Source organism: Streptopelia decaocto (genome assembly GCF_964273445.1).
Source record: "Streptopelia decaocto genome assembly, chromosome: 1".
NCBI lineage: Eukaryota > Metazoa > Chordata > Aves > Columbiformes > Columbidae > Streptopelia > Streptopelia decaocto.
Window position 1 is genome coordinate 156,132,126 of NC_138663.1, and position 20,169 is coordinate 156,152,294.

The 20,169-nt window shown below is 40.3% G+C and overlaps 1 protein-coding gene across 1 annotated transcript in view; it reads right to left on the bottom strand.

Annotated features, from left to right (window-relative positions):
- Positions 1-20,169, bottom strand: part of PCCA (propionyl-CoA carboxylase subunit alpha) — a 287,256-nt gene that overhangs the window by 76,210 nt on the left and 190,877 nt on the right. The window contains exon 20 of the mRNA XM_082058341.1: positions 2,780-2,878. Coding sequence (XP_081914467.1) covers positions 2,780-2,878 — 99 coding nt within the window. The remainder of the gene's footprint in view (positions 1-2,779; positions 2,879-20,169) is intronic.

Sequence of the window (20,169 nt, forward strand, 5' to 3'; positions counted from 1 at the left end):
GCTTTTGGAGACAAATTGACCTACGGGAATACACTTGTCTAATTTGGTTCTTGCAGCAGGGCAAGTCTAGAGAAATATATAACCAAAAAACCAATTTAGATTCCAGTGAGAGGACACCAGAGGTCAAGTTTAAGGTTCCCATAAATTTACATACACACACCAAAATATTAATAACTTTTCCAGCTACTGGGTTTCCTTGCTAAAAGCAATGACTTACAGATACCATCTGAGAAAGAAACAACATATGTGCTTATTCCACATTCTGTTGGATGGATACCATGCAGCCAGCTCATTGCTGGCCCTGCAGCATTTCATACAACATGGTCATTCTCAAGGAGCGCAAGTAACACTACTGCTGGCTCAGCTCCTAGAAAGAGAGCATGTTCAGATCTCAGGATGGTTGATTTCAAAACTAATTTTATGTGCCAGTTCAAATATTACACCTTAATGAACAGGTTTTACTGCTATTAGTATATGGGGACCTGTATCCAGCCTCCAACTCTACTCTGCCCTGGTGAGACCACATCTGGAATATTGTGTCCAATTCTGGGCCCCTCAGTTCAAGAAGGACAGGGAACTGCTGAACAGAGTCCAGCGCAGGGCAATAAAGATCATCAAGGGAGTGGAGCACCTCCCTTATGAGGAAAGGCTGAGGGAGCTGGGTCTCTTCAGCTTGGAGGAGACTGAGGGGTGACCTCATTAATGTTTACAAATATCTAAAGGGTGAGTGTCATGAGGATGGAGCCAGGCTCTTCTCAGTGACAACCAATAGTAGGACAAGGAGCAATGGGTTCAAACTGGAACACAAGAGGTTCCACTTAAATTTGAGAAAAAACTTCTTCTCAGTGAAGGTGCCAGAGCACTGGAACAGGCTGCCCAGGGGGGTTGTGGAGTCTCCTTCTCTGGAGACATTCAAAACCCACCTGGACACATTCCTGTGTAACCTCATCTAGGTGTTCCTGCTCCAGCAGGGGGATTGGACTGGATGATCTTTTGAGGTCCCTTCCAATCCCTAACATTCTGTGATATAGTTACAATATACTTTGCAATGAGGCCTTCTGAATATGGTTCTCTCTTCTAAATATAATGCTTTTCTCCTAGACAGACACTGTATGTTCATACATCAGTATTGTTTCCTACCCAAAATCAGGAATTTCCTTTATAAAACAGCAGCAAAAAAGGACCAGTATTAAAATACAGAAATACGCTTTACAATACAAAATTATTTTAGACATATGCAAGCCCTGACACTGGCATTAACCTTCCATGAAATGTACAAAACTTAAGTACAGAATTTACTTGGGCATGTGATGAAAATTTCTTTCTTAGTTAACACTGTCCTTGAAAGATACTTTTTTTTTTTTAATCTTCAAATTGCAGTCTTTTAAATTCAGTCACAGCAAAAATAACATTTTCATTTGGGTAATTTACCAGAGGTGAGAATGAAAATATAAGTTCACATATTGCACTGCAAATTATCAGAAATCTGACCACTGTACCCCTGATAAATATATACAAAATAAACAGCTAACACTTTATGTAAAAACATTTTTAAAAACTCAAAGTTTTTATTTTCCTTTCACTACTTCCAGGATCAATATACATTTATAAATGAATGATTTCTCAAGAAGTATATCAGTCCTGACTAGCATTGCCTTCAGAAAATTTGCATGGCAGTTAAAGGTACATCCTTTTGTTTGGAGTTGGTTTTCAACACATTATTGCTCAGAAGGAACATTGTGCATTAACCTTTTTAGACTTTCCTCAGAAACAAATACGTTTGGGATGTTTTCTACGTTTTTCTTTTCAAGTCATGGAACTGATCACATTTCATAAAAGCATATACGAAAGCATGTCATATGTAAGATGCACTGTCCTGCAACTTCCAATCTGCAAAGGCCCAAAAGCGGAATGCAATCCAAACATGAGGAAGAGAATAATTTTACTGCAGGAGCCAACCTTTTTGTAAACAGTAATCTGTTCTTTATTTTTTAAGTGATTAAGTAACTATCTCCTCACAGTCATCAAGTAAAGAGATCCTAGCAACTGGGGTAGATTTGTGGCTAAAATAAGCAACAACTTATCTGTGTTTGCTTTTGGGCCCCTCACTACAAGGAAGACATCGATGTGCTGAAGAGAGTTCACAGAAGGGCAACAAAGCTGGTGAGGGGCCTGGAGCACAAGTCTGATGAGGAGCAGCTGAGGGAACTGGGGCTGTTTAGCCCGGAGAAAAGGAGGCTGAGGGGAGACCTTATCGCTGTCTACAACTACCTGAAAGGAGGTTGTAGCATGGAGGGGGTTGGTCTCTTCTCCCAAGTAGCAAGTGATAGGATGAGAGGAAAGGGCCTCAAGTTGCACCACGAGAGGTTTACATTGGATATTAGGAAAAATTTCTTCATGGAAAGGGTTGTGAAGCACTATAACAGGCTGTCCAGGAAAGAGGTTAAGTCACCACCCCTGGAAGTGTTTAAAGGACACATAGATGAGGTTCTTAAGGACACGGTTTAGTGCCAGGGTTAGGTTAACAGTTGGACTCTATGATCTTGAGGGTCTCTTCCAATCAGAATGATTCTATGTTCAAAACTCTATATGAGTAAGTCTGAGACAAGTTCGCTTCACTGAAGCTCTAGATGCACTCCAAGCAGAAAGATTATGTTATTTGCACACCACGTAATTTTTATGATGTATCAAAAGTTCAGACCCCACATATTGCTATTATTTGTATACCCAAAGGCTTCTGGTTACCTCAGCTCTACAAATGAAGCATTGGTGGATTTACCTGTATAGTCCTCTGAGTGCCATCAATGGTGACAGACAATAAGGGTGAAGCCAGGTTCCACTCGCTGGTCACGTTTAGTTTCATCCCATCAACTTCCACCTGTTGTGACACCAAACAAGGCTGTTACCATGAAGACAGACAGAAAACTGATCTCAAGTTCATTACTGCATACAAAGCAGCAACCATTTTAAAACAGATGGCTCCCAAACAACCTGTCATGTTTACTGCTTCTGCCATAAAAGACAAGGTCCAACAACAGAGTCTTCCAGCTCTCTCTGGGGAGAGGTGAAGGACCTGTGAACAGCTGCCTCTGAGTAGCAAGGTTTCAAGTGATTTCCAGCAAGTAGCAAACAGCCATCCAACTTTTAAACCTATCTGGACATGCTACATTTACTGCAATTAGACAAGTAATGCATATAAATTCCAGTGACACCTTGCAACCCACACAACGGGGCTTGCATATAATATTCTCTCCAAGGACCAAGGAAGAACTTTTCCTACGCTTCTAATGAAGGGTTTTGCATTGTTATCTTAATTAATAGGAGGCAGTAATTAATTCTTCTGTGTTTTGCCTCAAAGTCCAAAAAACTTCGCAAATTCTGTCATGTTTTCTTCCAATATACAGTTGATCAGAGGAATACAATTCCTGACTTGAATGCCAATATGTTTATCCACAAATAATACATATTTTAAAAATCATCCTGTAATCTTTATACAAAAATATTCTTATGTGAAGAGCAAAAATCCTGAGTTCTGAAGAAAGCATAGAACAGAGCAGCTTAATGACACTTCTCTTATTCTTCCATTATATAATACTGTTTAAAAATACACATCATGCATTCAACACTGTAAAAGTACCAGAGAAAGAGCTGGATCATGGGGAAAAAAAAAAAAAAAAAAATACACACTATACAAGGATTAATATAATGAGTGGTTAATATTTGTGGCACATTTTGAACATTCATCATGCCACCCAAGGTAGGTAAATTATCATTTCAGTTATATGTTTTACTATAAACAGAAGAAAAATCATGGTCAGCTGATTTCTTTCTTCTCTCGGAATATCTAAAATATTTTCAATCAGTAAATTACAGACAATATTGATAATGACGGAAATATTGCATACATTCTTAGTAAAGCAGAAGAAAAATACTTCATTTAGAATAAAAGCTGAGCCCACATTTTGAAAAATAAAACTTATAAACCCTGCTCTTTTAGATCTCAGACTAATCATTATTTCGTCTTATAACAAGAACAGGCAACTGTAATCTTAGTGTAACTTAAAAGAAATCCATAGCAGACAAGTGCAGACAAGCAATGTGTAATTTGATAATTTTATTTCAGCTAAGAAGAAAAACTCTGGCTTAAAGAACCTCTAATTTTATAGACTTTAGTTCAGAACACAAAAATCTGTCTTTTAGTGATACAATCTACTCAATTTCTAGGGGCTTTAACTATAAATAAAGTGACATGTAAAGAACATGAAGAAAAACAAGTCATTTATAACGGTTCACCAATAGGCCAGATTAGCTGGCATGCTTCAGGTACTTTACACTGCTCCAGTGATGCAAACCAGCCATAAACCCAGCTTAAGTTAAACCAGACCGGCAGCTGGTTTGCATTGCCAGAGTGCTGCAAAGCAGCTGGAACCTGAATCAGCAAATACTGTCTTTATTTCACAAACTCCTGAGAGAGAGAAAAGAAAAAAACAAAACAAAACAAAACAAACACCACTTTCCAAATGGAGAAAAGCAAATCTGGGGCTCCATCTCACCCCTGTTTGATTAGTAACTGAACTTTGGGAAGCCAATTACTTAAAAAGCTCTCTGTTACTATTGCTATAACCAAAGAAAGACTGTCTACACTGGAGTCTGGGTCTGAAAACATCATCTACCACATTTCTCCAGGGAAGAAGAGGAGATGGTTTCCTCACAAGGGGAGGAGGAGGGGCAGGCGCTGATCTCTTCTCTCTGGTGACCAGTGACAGAACCCGAGGGAACGGCAGGAAGATGTGCCAGGGGAGGTTTAGGTTGGACATCAGGAAATGTTTCTTCCCCCAGATGGTGGTGGAACAGGCTCCCCAGGGAGGTGTCACGGCCCCAAGCCTGACAGTGTTCAAGAAGAGACTGGACAAGCCCTCAGACACATGGTGTGAACTGTGGGGTTGTCCTGTGCAGGGACAGGAGTTGGACTCAATGATCTTTGTGGGTCCCTTCCAGCTCAGGACATTCTATAAAGGCATCACAGAATCACACACAGAATGTCAGGGATATCAGCATACCAGGCTACTGGCCACCAAAGACATTTCAACTGTACAGTGGGCTTGCTGCACTGTGGGATTTACACGCACACCCTCAGAAAATCTCTAGCTGATACCTGTAGTCCTAGGGAAAGGTGTTTCAGTGGCAAGATGCAAGTCAATACCTCCACAACAGAACTCAATTTAATCATTAGCTCTTTTATCACTGTACAGATGAACAAAAGTAAACCAAGTGTGTCACAGCAGCAAATGACCTGTTTAAAATCCCTCACAAGGGTCTATGCAAGTCTAGCCATCATTGATTCTAGATTATGTTACTATCAAAATATTTCTGGTGGAAACCACCCTGAAAGAGGGTCTAAACAAACCACAGCACTCTAGGAAAATTAAAGCTGCTTGTATGCAGGAAACAGCAGACAATATATTGCCTCTGCTGTATTTTCCCTGTTCAAGAAAGAATAAAGGATCGGGACCAGGGGGAAAAAGTGTTATTTGAACTAATGCATACCCCAGTAAGTTGCAGCAGTCTTCTTGCAGAACAGAGCTACAGGCTCTTACATGCTTTCACATGAGAATCACCACAATATGTGCAACTGGGAAGACAATGTGAAGCCAAGAGGATCACAAGGAAGTTGGCTGTCACAGCTCCAATAGGTAGGATAACAAAATCAGGAGGTCAGGCCATTAGAGAAAATGAACAAGGACTGAAGGTAAGAGATTTACTGTGTAGTGAGCATGTTACTTCCACTACAAATGAGGGGAAAGCAGAGGAAGGAGAGAAAACAAACAAACAAACAAACAAACAAACAAAACACAGATGGGGGTTAGAATCAAATCAATGCTTTACCTAGTAGCTCGGCAGCCAACAGCCAAGCAAGGTTAGTTGGTGAAGGTAGGGGAATACATAATATGTCCAAAGAACTTGTTAAAAGTTTGCGTTTGCCTTCATTCCTCCTCTAGCGATGGATATGATAATGGAACCTAACAAATACTGCAATAGAACCATGGCCTTTTTGCTTTAGTCTTGAGGGGCTGAAGGGGGACATGGGGATAACTAAAAAAGAGTTACATTGACTATTTCCTCTTTTGTCTCTGTGATCATAAGACAACCAGGAACAAATCATCACACAATGGATACTAACACTTGAACTGTAGGGAGGAGATCCCAGTCAAATCCCTCATGCAGCGGGCCACATAATACTTTACACCACAGCTACACAGTCCAGCTTTAGCCTCAACTACTCAGTTCCAAGTGTGTGCATGTGTGTGAATGCACACATGTGCACATTGTGTTGTGTTGCATAAGGGAATTACTCTGTAGTAACTATAGTTATTTGAATCATTGCTACACTATGTCCATGTGGCATGGTCATGGTGGATTTTAAATTTTTTTTTTTTAAATAGGATTGTTTGTCCCTGTGTAAGTGCATAAAGGATAAAAGTAGTCCTGGTCCTCCTTTACAATTATTTCTAATTCAAAAGCTATTGTAAATGCAGTCTCAGAAAGAAGAATGACAAGTCCAAGACACGATGCTAGAAAAAGGTCAACAGCTTACTCTGCTGTGACAACTATGCAGGCTTTTGCTGGTATGCACCTGAACTACATAAGTAGCAGCCCCTTCACCTCTTGTGAACCGAGTTCCTGATGTTCAGCGTGATGGGTACCAGCTAACCAATAGTGCAAAGAGCTGCAAAGCATCATCTGCATTCAGTTTCCTTTAGAGAACATCATTTGGCATTCTATATGCATGTCAGGCAATTAAAGGAGGTAGCACAAGCCTGAGTGTTACAGCCCTGTTAATTTACTAATGCAGAGCCTCACATACATCTGGCACATGTCACTTTTTTTTCTCCTGGAAATGAAGGTGGTTTTCCAGGAGACTGGAGGGCAGCCTGACCAGTTGTTTCCTGACTGATGCTTCAAAACATTATGCCTGAAGTTCCTCATGCCAGCCTCAAGTCTGACTAACTTAAGGCTGCTGATTTAATCCCACGGTTCCAATTTTGCCTCCCAGTACAGTGTTTAGCTTGACTTTAACTTGAAGCTTTTGGTTTAACGCCTGGCCTAGAGAGTCCTGGCCCTGACTACTGGGTTACGCCACTCCTACCCTGACTCCTCACACCCCTCAATTCTACCTCGTGCTACAGCAGAAGTGATGCCTTTCCCTAGTCGATCAAATCAATCAAAAGTCACCCTCTGCAGACTGGCTGAATTCTTTCTCTGATCAAGATAGCTGCCCATGAAGATGTTACCTTACAGGACAACAGACACTACTATTCATAGGAGATTTACAAATATTCGGTGTCATAGACTTCGGTTCCTTCAAGTGGCATCAATTTAGCTGTAAATCTAAGGCACATCCAGTGGGCAGCAAGGACTCTACAAACCGAAACCATAATCATCCTGCAAGGAAGGAATAATGGCAGCAAGTATCACTGTTGCAAATTGTGAGGTATCACATATATTTGAGGACTTTCCTCAAGCCTACACAAAGTTAAGATGCCCTGGAAGAGATGTCATCTTCTCTGGGAAAAATAACTGTCTCAGGCAGAAGCCTCTTTACCTCTATTATTGCTAAATACTACCACGTGTGCCAAAATAGCAAGATTATTTTCATTTTTGTAAGTCAGGTAAAAGATAGGTATTGATTCTAGTGCAGAAGAGGGGATGGGCAGAGGGCTCATAGCTTGGTGTGGCCATAGAAGCTCCAGCTGTAGGCAGCAATGTTCAGTAAGTCTGTAGCGATCTCGGACTACGTCAAATTGAGTTGGACAAAGCAGGTTTTGGTTCCCAAACAGTTCCCACAAAATTCCTGAAATTCTCATCTAATCTACTGTCCAGCTAATGGAGAAGTATGTGGAACAGAAGAGGCAAATGAAAACTGTCCCATACCAAAGCTATCATCCTCACCTTCTGCAGTCCCATGTATCCTTAGGAATGAGAGCAAAGCCTTCACGAAGCTGATGAGTCTAAGGTTTCCTTTAGAAGCATGACATATAAAACCCTGTACATTTTGTAAAATATTTTGCTAGTCATCAACATAAAAAACTCTTTCCCCATCAGCAGAAGACCTCAAAAACTATCTTGCATCTCTCTGTATATTCCCAAAGCTAACAACCACAAGAGAATTCCTTATCATGAAAATTACTGGCCACTTGGAAGCTGTAAGGACTTGGTGGTCACTTGCAGAGTTGTCTTGGCAATTATTGGGTCTTCCCATACAATTTTCTCCAACTGCCCTACGTTGTCTCTAAGCACTTTGAATAAAAAGGGCATAGAACCTGGCACATTAGGAATAGTGTCAACCAAACAGTACTTCATATGTTGTCTTTCATAAATGCAAAGAAACCCATCAAGATTTCCCATGTGGGTGGTTCTTATTAGTTAAGCTTCTTGTATATGCTTTTTCTCCTGTTCTTCGGACTGTATTTGCCAGCCACTCAGGGTCTCATGACCCAAAAAGCCTTTGACATGAGGTGACAGAGTGTACTCTTGTCAAATTTACAGATGGCACAAAACTGGGGCAAACAGTTAACATACTCCGGGGCAGGGCTGCCATCCAGGGACACCTAGACAGGCAAGAGGAAGGGGCTAATGGAAACTTCACGAAATTCAACACAAATTGTTAAGTCCAGCATGCGGGAAGGAAGAGCCCACAGATATAGGCTTGGACCTGACCAGCTGGGGAGCAGCTCTGTGGAGAAGGACTTGGAGATGTGGGCAGACGTGTCAGCTGGGCATGAACGGGTCAGCAGCATGTCCTGGCAGCAGAAGCGGCTAACAGTGCCCTGTGCTCTGCTAACAAAAGTGGTGTTCGCTGACAGGGGGAAGTGATTAGTCCACTCTACTCAAAACTCAGACCACATCTAGATACTGTGTTCACAAGAAAGACATTGACATTGTTTAACTATACATAGTTCCCATTAGCCCATTCCTCTTGCCTGTCTGGGTCCCACTGGGTGGCAGCATTGCCCTTGACTGTATTGAGCAGCTTCCCCAGTTCTATGTCTTCTGTAAATTTGATGACCATCCACTCCCATTGCCTCCTTCAGGTCATTGATAAGGTTGTTGAACAGGACTGTTCACAACACAGACCCTTGGTGACCTCTGACTAGAGTACAACCCATTACCATCATCCACTAAGCTTAACCACTCAACCACCTTTTTATCCATCTGGCTGTGCAAGATGGTGTTCAAAAGACTTGCTAAAATCAAGGTAAATAATATTCAATGTTCTCGCTTAGTAGACAATCGGGTCAGTTGTAGTGGGTTGACCCTGGCTGGATGCCAGATGCCCACCAAAGCTGCTCTATCATTCCCCTTTCTCAACTGGATGAGGAGAGAAAATATATCAAAAAGCTCATGGGTGGAGATAAGAACAGGGAAAGATCACTCCAGCAATTACTGTCATGGGAAAAACGGATTAGATTTGGGGAAATCAGTTTAATTTATTACCAGTAAAATCAGAGTAGAGGAACGAGAAATAAAACCAAATTTTAGAACACATTTCCCCACCCCTACTTCTACTTCTTAAGCTCTGCCCAGTCATATTTGCACACAGGTTCTTGTGCAAGCTGTGGTGCATACACACATTAGCACGTACCTGAAGACACTCACTGGATTAACATCTACACCTGCAACACGTGCCAGTCCCTTTGCCATCATCACCACCCTGGCCTACATGCAACACTGCTACTAACACCCCAATTTTACATGCACAGGTCCTACAGGCATTTTTAGGGACACCCACATTAACACCGATGACTGTCAGTGAAAAAAGAATCGAAGCTGAAAATGCCATAAAAAAGGAGGCTTCTTCCTTTTGTTTCCATAGATAACTATTTTTTGTGCCTTCTTCTGAGAACGACACATGAAGAAATTTGGTAGATGGATGCTTCCTTTAGCACACTAAAATGTTTTACAAGTATAGCTTATCACAGTAAGCAATGGTCTAAAAACCTGCTAGATCAGTTGCCAAAAAAAGTGCGTGGAAGAGCAAATATTAATAGCACAGAGAGACCCAGTGGCCAACAGTATCGACAAACTCATAGAAATGTCATAAAGTAAGCATGACTTCATGTCATAATGCATTAAGTTCCTTTAAGCCCAAAACAGTGGCTTTTAAATAAAAACTGAATTCACTGATGGTCACATGACAGCAATTTCTTTGACTCAAATTAACCAGTTGGTTTAGGTTGCATTTTCAGCTTGTAATTATTGACGATATATTCACATCAGATTAACAGGCTGACTGTTTTTCTTCTTTCCTTCAAGTGACTATAAGGTTAGCTTTTTGGACTTTTGAAGTGGTTGGCTAGATGCTTTCAAAAGGAAGGCAAAGTATGTGAGTTTTAATCTCATTAAAAAGGTCTCCTTTTTTTTAAACAAACTTTCCTTTTGTTCATATCAGCACTTATTTTTTAAAAGACCCCAAGAGAGAGTTCCAGTCTATAGATCGCTTGTCCTGCAGAAAACTCTGTTAACTATTTATAGATCATGTCCTTTTGTACCAAACTAGATCAAGCAATTCATTCAGTGCTTGACTGCGGGAGAGAAATTCATTTGCTCTAAGTGTCATCAAGGCAGCCTTTTACCTCCATGAACAAGACCAGAAGATGTGAATTGCTGGGCTTTTACTTCAAATGCCCATTTTGACATTGTGTGGGGTGCCATCATTTCTTTCAAGTTTTCAAAGTATTAAGCACATTCACAGAATGGGCAGTCCTTAATCACAAGAAGAGCAAATAGCCCATGACCACTAGAATAAAGCAAACATGCGTGCACATATCCAAATTATCTCTTTTCTTTAAAGTGGCACATACAGATGCAAACTACCCTTAGCTGCTTTAGTATATCTCACTTTAGAAATGGGAGCATGCCAGCCTAGAGACCAAGGAGAGCAGCACACAACAGGAATCAGCTCCTCAGCTTCACAGCAACAGAATTAAAACAAAACAAGAGAGAGAAGCGATGGCCTTCTTCACCTCTCACCGACAAGGGCTTTCTTTGAGCATTCACCAGGGAAGTGATGCTCTCTAAAACTTAGCAGAGAGGCTGTACACAACAAAAAAGGCTCCACTGTGGCAAATGCTTTGTTTCACTACTTCAGTTTTCTTTGTGGAGCCATTACTAAGATGACGTCTCATATTTGCAACCTGCCTGAGCCCACTAAAGTTATATATAAGAGTTAAAAATACAGCCACAAAAAACCAGTCAGCTATAAGAAAATCACTGACATTTGTTGGCAACAGCTTCGGCTATAAAAAGCACAGCTGGTTTGGGGAATACGGGTGTCTACTGCTACAGGACCAACATAGACGGGAAGAAGAAAGAACATGCCTTGCTCTCCTCTTCCAGTTGCTCTACCAAGACAAATGCCCAGGTTCTGCCCAGCTCAATGGCCTCCAGCCTGGCTACAGGTCCTGCTCCTAGTTTGGTGAAAAATGGTGCAGAAGGTTCACCTGTTATTTTCCTGTACATATCGGGCACTTTCAAAGTCACACCGCACTCCAGCTTCCCTTGGGCGACAGGAAAATGTGTTGGGGATATTCTTGTTTTCTGTCTTGAAAAGGGGTCCAGCATAGAGGCCAGGGACAGAATCTGGGTCATTCTGAGCATTATGGTAGGAGTTCAAAATATGACAGTAAAACAGTGATAAGGTAGACACTGCTGTTTTAGTAGCTTTTGAATCATGATTCATGGTTTTGTACTCAAATCATTACACAAGCCTGATTCCTAAATGACTTTCAGCTACAGAGTTCCCATTCTTTCCCTTCGGAGGCAGACAGGGATCCCAAGCCCTATCCCACCCAACAGTACAAATTCCAAAAGAACAGAATAACATACTGAAGTGCCACTACAAAAGGTGACACGCTAAAAATTCATGCTACCATTTTAGACAAATAACATATTTTGGAAGAGATTTTTTTTTAAAAGCATTCATCTAATACACATATTTATTTAGTGAAAGTTATGCAATAAGGATACATAAGCTAACATTTATTTTAATAGAGACCGAATCACCAGAAGCTGGATCTCAAGCTTAGATCCAAGAATTAATGAATTTCTGCCTTGACAGCCAACGTGGTGCTGACAAGTCAGACATAACTCTCACGTCTCTAATTTTTGTTGTCTTAATTGGAAGAGACTGATGGAAATTGATACTGGCTATTGAGGAACTCCCTGTACCACTACACAGACATCTATTTGAGAAAACATCAGCAGAGCATACAAATTAGGAAGATTATTTTTAAAAGATGACAGGCAGACCAACATATGCACATGAATCTCCAAAATTTAAAAAAAAAAAAAATTAATTCCTACTTGCCTCCTTTCCATCTCCTTTCTAAACTCAGAACTATGCATTAGGCAGGCTTTCATGCTGGTCTAAACAAAGCATACCACACCATTTCACAACTTCAAGCAGAGATCCAACAAAATCAGTGGGCTCTAAAACAGCTAATGAGAAAGAAAAGCATCATTTTATTATACTTGGAAGTTAAACTACACCTCAGCCTAGTTCCATAGTGTGAATGCCCACAATGGACAGAGTTCATGACTGATTTCAGTGACTTTTCCCATTGTACCACCGTGGCAGCAAGGCTGCCTTCTCTTCTAAACTAGTCAATGGTTAGAATAAGCAACAGTTGGAGGGGGTGGGGAAGTGTCTTTGATTTGACATTGTGTAGTGACAAGAAGAAAGTACAGTGGGCAACTGGGTATGGGCTTCATCCAGCAGTTCCAACCTGCTGCTCTCAGCTGTCACAACAGGATAGGGGTCACCAGTGGCCCTTCCAATATCCCCACCACTTCAACTAAAAGCTACATGAAAAATATCTGCTGTTACGTGTCTTCGCCAAACTGCCCCAGACACTCCAGGACAATAAGCGTATACAGAACCAAATCTGACTCTTTTTAAAACCAAATCTGTTTTCATATAATCTGTGATCCAATGTATGCCCTTTAATCAAACAGCCATCCTTCTGTATGCTGCATTAATCTATTCAATTAAAGTTTCCCAAGTATAAGAAAAATGGTGGTTGTAGGAGACCTTTTCTTTCTTACAGCCAGAAGATAAAAAAGAGCTACTTCCATTTTTGAAAGAAAAATCAGCATTGGGGAAGAGGACACTAGACACAATAAAACAATACCTGTAAACCTATTCCCATTATTTGGTTTCTTTCAAAGTTTAATAACTTCAAAATGAAAGCCAGTGTTTGATGACTTTCATGAACTGGTCAGAAGCAACGGCATCATCAGATGTTTACCAAATCCCTTCCACCATTCCCTGCTTCCCAGCCACACACTTGAATCATCTTTCTTGGGCATCTTTGACTGTCACCACGACAACAACACTCATTTTTATCAAAACACACCAGCCATCTTGCAGGGAGAAGAAAGAACTATAAGGAATTACCAGGAGTAAAAGCAGACATATTCCCTCTTTAGAAACCCTTCCTTGAGCTTTTAAAATAAGCCCTGAAAAGGCAATAAGAATGTTACTGCTCCAGAGGTGCCAGGAATAAATAGAAAAGGGAATAACACAGGTTGGTGCACAAGGGATAAGGATGCAAAGCTGGCGCAGTAGGGAGAAGATATCAGAAGAGTTATAAGCCACTTAAACAAAACAGAAAATGCTAAAAGGTTTTGAAGCGTTTCCATAAGCAGAACAAATCAAGTCATGTAGCAATGTAAAAAAGATGTTTACAACTAATGCTATTTAGCTTAGCAGTTAATGGGATTGCATTGTTTATGTTAACAAACTGATTACCATCCATTCACTCAAAAGGCATAAAAGTACTGTTTGTGAATAGACACCTCTTGGAATTCAGTATTTCCTTATGGTTCCAGCTACTTACATTTAAATAGGTGATAGTGGCTTGCTACAGACTTTTACCAGGGTAAGCTCAAATTCACCGTGCTAATAAAACCAGTTAAATATTTCCTTCAAAAACATCATATAAATTGAATTTGAGTTCTTTTTTATGCTTTGGATTGAAAAATCTTAATTACATTGTTAGCACATAAAAGTTGATATGGAAACTGTTCCACAAGTTGTTTGGAACATTCAGTTTTCCAATCTACGTAAACGTAGGGGAAAAAGTGAAGTGCACACCCTGAAATAATTTGGCATTAGAGGCAGATTACCTACATCCTTTAGCATTAAACAAAGATGATTTCCTCAACAGAGAAACCTCACAAAGTGATTACGACCCTGTAACTACAAAACTGCAGTCAGCATCTGCTAAACAACCTCTTTATTTTAGTCACCTATAAGTATTCAGACTTTGAGCAAATCAAAAATATAAGTCTTTCTAATAGTTGTCAACATGAACAGAATAAGTTTTATACTGTCCTAAATAAAACATGCAATTGTCACACATTAAGTTACAACACTGTGAAATGCTGGAGATATGAATTAGATATCAATTAGATACCAGATCAGAAAAAAACACAGAGAATACAAAACAATCATGAGATCTGATTCTCAGGCAGCAACAAATGGGGCATCCAGACATCACAGTTTCCACTGCTTTTGCCAGTTTAAATACCATGGGAAATGTACAGACTTCTTTTTTGAAGTTTTTCTCACAAAACACTTATCTTTCATAGAACTGTATTGTGGAGCTATCTCTAAACACATTCTGGGATCTTTCAGAAATATCTTTTTCTAAAAGCTTAGAAGACAGAATCTTCCAGCCTAATAGCCATCATTTCATACTCTCCAGTGTAGCCACAAAGCATCGGTGAGTTTGCAAAGATGGGAAAATGCGAGAAGTTTACCTGTGGATCGTAACACTTCCATATTCAAATCCCTACCAGTCCCCAGTGTTTTCCTGCTTTTCCCTGACTTTAAACAAGGGTCCAGTTCCTGAGCCAAGTAAACCTGGCTTGTCTCTACCTAACATGCATTGAAGAAAACATTCTACACAGCAGACAGGGACCTTCTTATGCTTATTGTACAGATTCCACCATCCCAGTCATTTTAAATGGTCCCCACGCCAAAGCACAGAGATGCTCCAGCCAGGGATCAAAGAACAAAATCTCCACAAGAGAATCTCCTCCTTCTCCTAAGAGACAGAAGAAGAGCTCAACGCAAGGAAAGCAATGCCCCTGAACTAATTCTGCTCTTGTTTCCACAGTAAACTCTGCCAGGGCATCCCTGTTCTTAAAGCAAAAAACCAGTCCAAATCAGTCAACCAGTTACTACAAAGACAGCACACGCAGACTGTGTAGAAACAACTGGAGTTTACCTCCAGTGATGTGCAACCAGCTCACCTTCTTAATTTCTTTTAAAAGGTGTGAAATTCATTCTCACTAAGAAGCAAGATTTAATTTTGACATTGTAACGGAAAAAAAGTAGTTGGAAGCATCACGGATACTGGAAGGTACAAGACGAAATATCCCATTGAAGATTTTGCTTTGTACAAGCTTTAATTCAGAAAATATGAGAAAATATAACTGCAGAAGGTGTTCTTTGGAGAACCAGGGCTTTCAGCAATCTGCCAAACAATCAATGCAGCTCATGTGAGAAATTCAGGATATGGCAAATGAAACAAAGCAAAACAAAACAAACAAACAAAAAAAAAGTTAAGACTTTCCTCAACAGTTTTAAAGAACTTGAGAGGTTCTATGCAAATATATTAACAGAAAATGTAATACAGAACTAGAGCAAAAGAAGGTAAAATGAGAAATGAAGAAGTAGACAGAAAGTGTTTGAAAAGCTGAACAACATTTAAAAAAAAATATCCAAAAGCAAATTAGAAACACTGGGGGAAATCCCCAGTAAAGTTAAAAGGAAACACCAGCAAACAAAAAATGAGTTTGGGATTCAATAAAAAGCCAAAGCCGTTAGTGTAACCCCAGGTCAAAAAGGCCAGGGACATTATCTCAGAGCAAGGCAATAACAGTCCCTGTCCATATAGAGGCCCTACCTAGAAAACCACGTTAACAAAGCTAACTTCACACGTTAAAAAAAATCAAACATATTCTAAGTGGTAGGGAAAGGATTTTAAAGAGTTAGGTACAATCATGTATCCATAATTCAAGGCCTCAATATTCAAAAAGTGGTGACAAATTGAGGACAGCACAGAAAGAACAACAAGGATAGAAGTTGGGCTTGAATATACTGTTATGAAAAACAGAAAAAAGTTGAAAGGGTTAGTGTTCAAATTATCAGTGACAGACCTACATAATACCACACCATCACATTTGTTTCCCATTTAAAATGACCCTCTAAACACCACCATGTCCAATGCTTTGACTTACAGATAGACTTCAGCAAACAGAAAACAGACTGAAATAGCAGTACCAATTTGAAAATTTCCAACAGGTGTAATCATCATAGCTCTTAACTGGTGTAAAGCAAGAGAATAAAGGACAAAAAACTGGATGAGTCAGGAAGAACCTTTTAAACCAATGAACAAGAAAATTCCCTCGGGAACAAAGGCCATCTCCACCTCGCTGCTCAGGGCTTCCCCTACAGCCGTGGGATCACAGCCCAGGAAAGAAGGCAGCACTGCCCCTTCAGATTTTCCTCTGCTGCCTCTCCAAGCACAAAGGTACAGATGTTCTGCAGCACCCCTGCCCCTCTGTGAGGGGCTGGGATGACCCTGAGCTCTCAGAGCCAGGTCTGGGCTTCTTGAGCCTCTGCACCAGGGGGATGCAGCAAAGGACACCCAGAAAACACAGCAACATCCCCGTCCCGGTTCTTCCCAAAGGGCTCCTCGTAAAGGAGCTCTGCATCAGCCTTATGCATGTTTTTGGAAAACAGGCTTTGCTTAACTCTAAGACATTATTAACAGCATCTGGCATGCTTAAAAACAGATATCGCTTTGCCATAACAGTAATTTCAGTCTATCCTGTATTTTAGGAACTTTCAAAGTAAGTTGCAGAATTTCCCATCTCACGTTACCAGCTATACCAAGTAAAGAGCTGTGACTGTAAACACTTATTTAAACAACGTAGTTAACACACCGCTGTACATACTAAGGGTCAGCAGATATGAACGGAAAATTTGGCTGGCTTCGAACATTTAAAATAAAATTGTTATCCGGAGCTACCCAATGTTGAATGATGCTAGGACGGTATTTCAACTTCTAAAAGAATCCAATAAGCTTTTGTGAATGCCATTGACAGAACGGTACCTGATACTACAGGAGCTATTAGGAAGCTACTTCTTGGATGTGAGTGATAGCACAAATCACGGACAAGACCTATTTTTCATACGGCCACTAAATAGATGTCATTTTCAACTTGCCACTACTTGCACCTCCCGTAACAATTATTCTAAATTTCTTTTCATCTGTCCCATAAAAAATGATTGCTTCTGCTTTACTTAATCCTCCACTTACATCAACCCTATTGTTCGCTTCCTTTCCTTTCATCTTCTCCACATTAATTCCACACATCGCTTTTGATCTAGCTTTTTGTTTCCTTTTTTCCCCTACAGATTCTTCCTGATGAAGAATTTACAGCCATAATGTTCATCTGACATGCATGGTGATATTTTATTGATTCACTACTCTGTCTATTAGTTTTGTGTAATGAATAGCATGATACAAAACACAAGATAGGTCCCCCATATCTTGGATCATAAATATCAATTTAATTGAATTTGAAAAATGCTCCATTTTATTGGTAAATATTCATATTTAATTATAATTGGAGCAGCATATGCAAGCAGCAGCCAGAGAAAACAAACATTTCCTCCCCACAGTCCAAAGAATTCCTCTTTGCCATAGTGGCAAGCCAAGTAAATAGAATAATTGCGATTTTCACTGCTGCTAAATAAGAAATAGAAAACCTCTCCAGGAACTGTTCTGTGTGGCTGTAATAAATGCCCACAGAAACAAGCTAACCTGCATTATTCATCACCCTGCAGAAAGGATGGTCCTTTAGAACTGGAAAGACTGTAAGAAGTGGAGCAGCTGATTTTAGCTGATATAAACGATAAGTTATATTTCAAATACCTGCTACATTTAACTTCTGAGAAAAAAAATATGGTATTTAGTTCAGGCAATTCTTAAAATCTAATGCTGAACAAGTGCAGGCTTTCTGTTGATAAATTAACAGCAATACACAAGTATATAAACCCCTCAAAAAATCTTTTTCCTTACCATATTATACTTTACTTACTGCAAGATCATATAACCCAAGCTAAATTTTGTGTTTACCCAGTTGTGTCAAAACCAGTCACTGGATAAAATCCATGAGCAGTCCCAGAAGTAAAAAGTAGGCTGAGGCTCCCTTTCTTCCAGCCTCACAGCCCCATGGCCAGTCTGCAACGATGCTCCTCCTCTGGCATTTGGTCTCCAGCCTCGTGAATCTTGTATTCCTGGCTGCGGCAGTGGAGCTTCAACTAAAGAAGGGCTTTGATTGCCCACCGCTACGCAGGACTGGCAGAAGGGAGAGTAGCTGCTGGATCTCGTGCTGAACTCAAGTCTAGTAGTGGTTTTAAATCCACGCTGCCAATGAAGGTCCTGCAAAGGAGGCAGGTGCAGAAACACCTGATCTATAGTGTGCCAGCAGCAGGAATAAGGAAAGCGTAGGAAAAGGCAGGAAAGAGATGCCAGCACTTCAGCCCCAGCAAGATATTGGAAACTCCAGGCATGTGCAAGTACTAACCCTCTTCATGGTTTTACTGGCAAAAAAGTTAAGCACCTGAAGTCTTTCAGATACATTCAAGGTCAATCTTGACGATGGCACTCTGGGAATTAAAGATCAACTTAGAATCACAGAATAGTTTGGGTTGGAAGGGACCTTCAAAGGTCATCTAGTCCAAGCCCCCTGCAATGAGCAGGGACATCTGCAACTAGATCAGGTTGCTCAGAGCCCCGTCCAGCCTGGCCTGGAATGTCTCCAGGGATGGGGCATCTACCACCTCAATCTATCACACCATCTGCATACAGCACTGAGTTCTTCTACACACCCAGACTGGTTATTTGCTATGCACAGCAAACCATTTGCAATGTTTATCATCACACAGTCACAAAAGACTATGGCAAAACCGTAAAAGTTTAGAGAACTAAGCTCAGCAGCCCTCCCTCTCTCACCCCAACTACTGGCTGGGGACAGTCAAACACCTTCATTAATGAAAACTGAAAAATACTTCACTAAGGAAAAAAGATCTAAAATACAGTTTTTGGGTGTCCTCGCCTTTTCTTTTACTTGCCAGTATTATTTTCATGGAAACAGAGCCTTTGCACTTGGACGTATCAGTCACCTGATGAGGTACCTAATCTGAACTCACCAAGAGTGGAAGAAGTGGCAACAACCAATAGAGAAAATAAAAAAGTTAGTATCTGTAATAATTAATCACTGAAGGGAGAAAATATAAGACATGAAACATAGTAGTTTTGTTCCCACAGCATTTTTTTTTAATAGTTTTTCCTTGCAGAGTATGTCAAACACTGTTATCATCTGTCATTAATACAAGTAGATGATCTAGACACTGGATGAATGTAAAACAAAGAGAGAGATGAGTTCTCTCCTAATCCACAAATTAAGCTCTCCAATAACATGAGCATAAACACTGGACACCTGTACAAGACAGGCAAGGGCACCATTTGGTGTGACAAACACTGGCCACCACACAGTTGTTGCCAAACCTCTTGCTCAGTGTTTTGTGGCATCCAAACAAAAGAGCTCTGGGGAAGGACCAGAAAAGGAGAAGAGGATAATTTTGTACTGGGTAAACTGAAATTATGTCTGTTGTCTCTCTAGTCAATTGATGGTAAAACTGAAAACTTAAGTAACCCTGAGCTTACTCCTTTTCATTAAGAAAAAATAACAGCAAAAATTCTTCAGCACAGACAACAGAAGCTGACCAAAAAAAGCCTATTTTTCCTGCTCTTCAGAAAACAAAACTTTTCTGTCTACCTATCTACACCAATTTTCAAAGCAATTGTACTCAACACTGCCAGCTATGAAGACTGACACACATACACACCTTTGAGAGCTCACAGGTGAAGCATCTAGGAAAGGTCGAAATACCCAGAACAATCAACGAGACCAGCTATCAAAGCCTTAAATGCATAATAAATGCTAAAATTCTAACACCAAATTTTTATAACTACAAAGTAACAGCACAATGAATCAAACCAGACATATTTTATGTAACGATTTTCT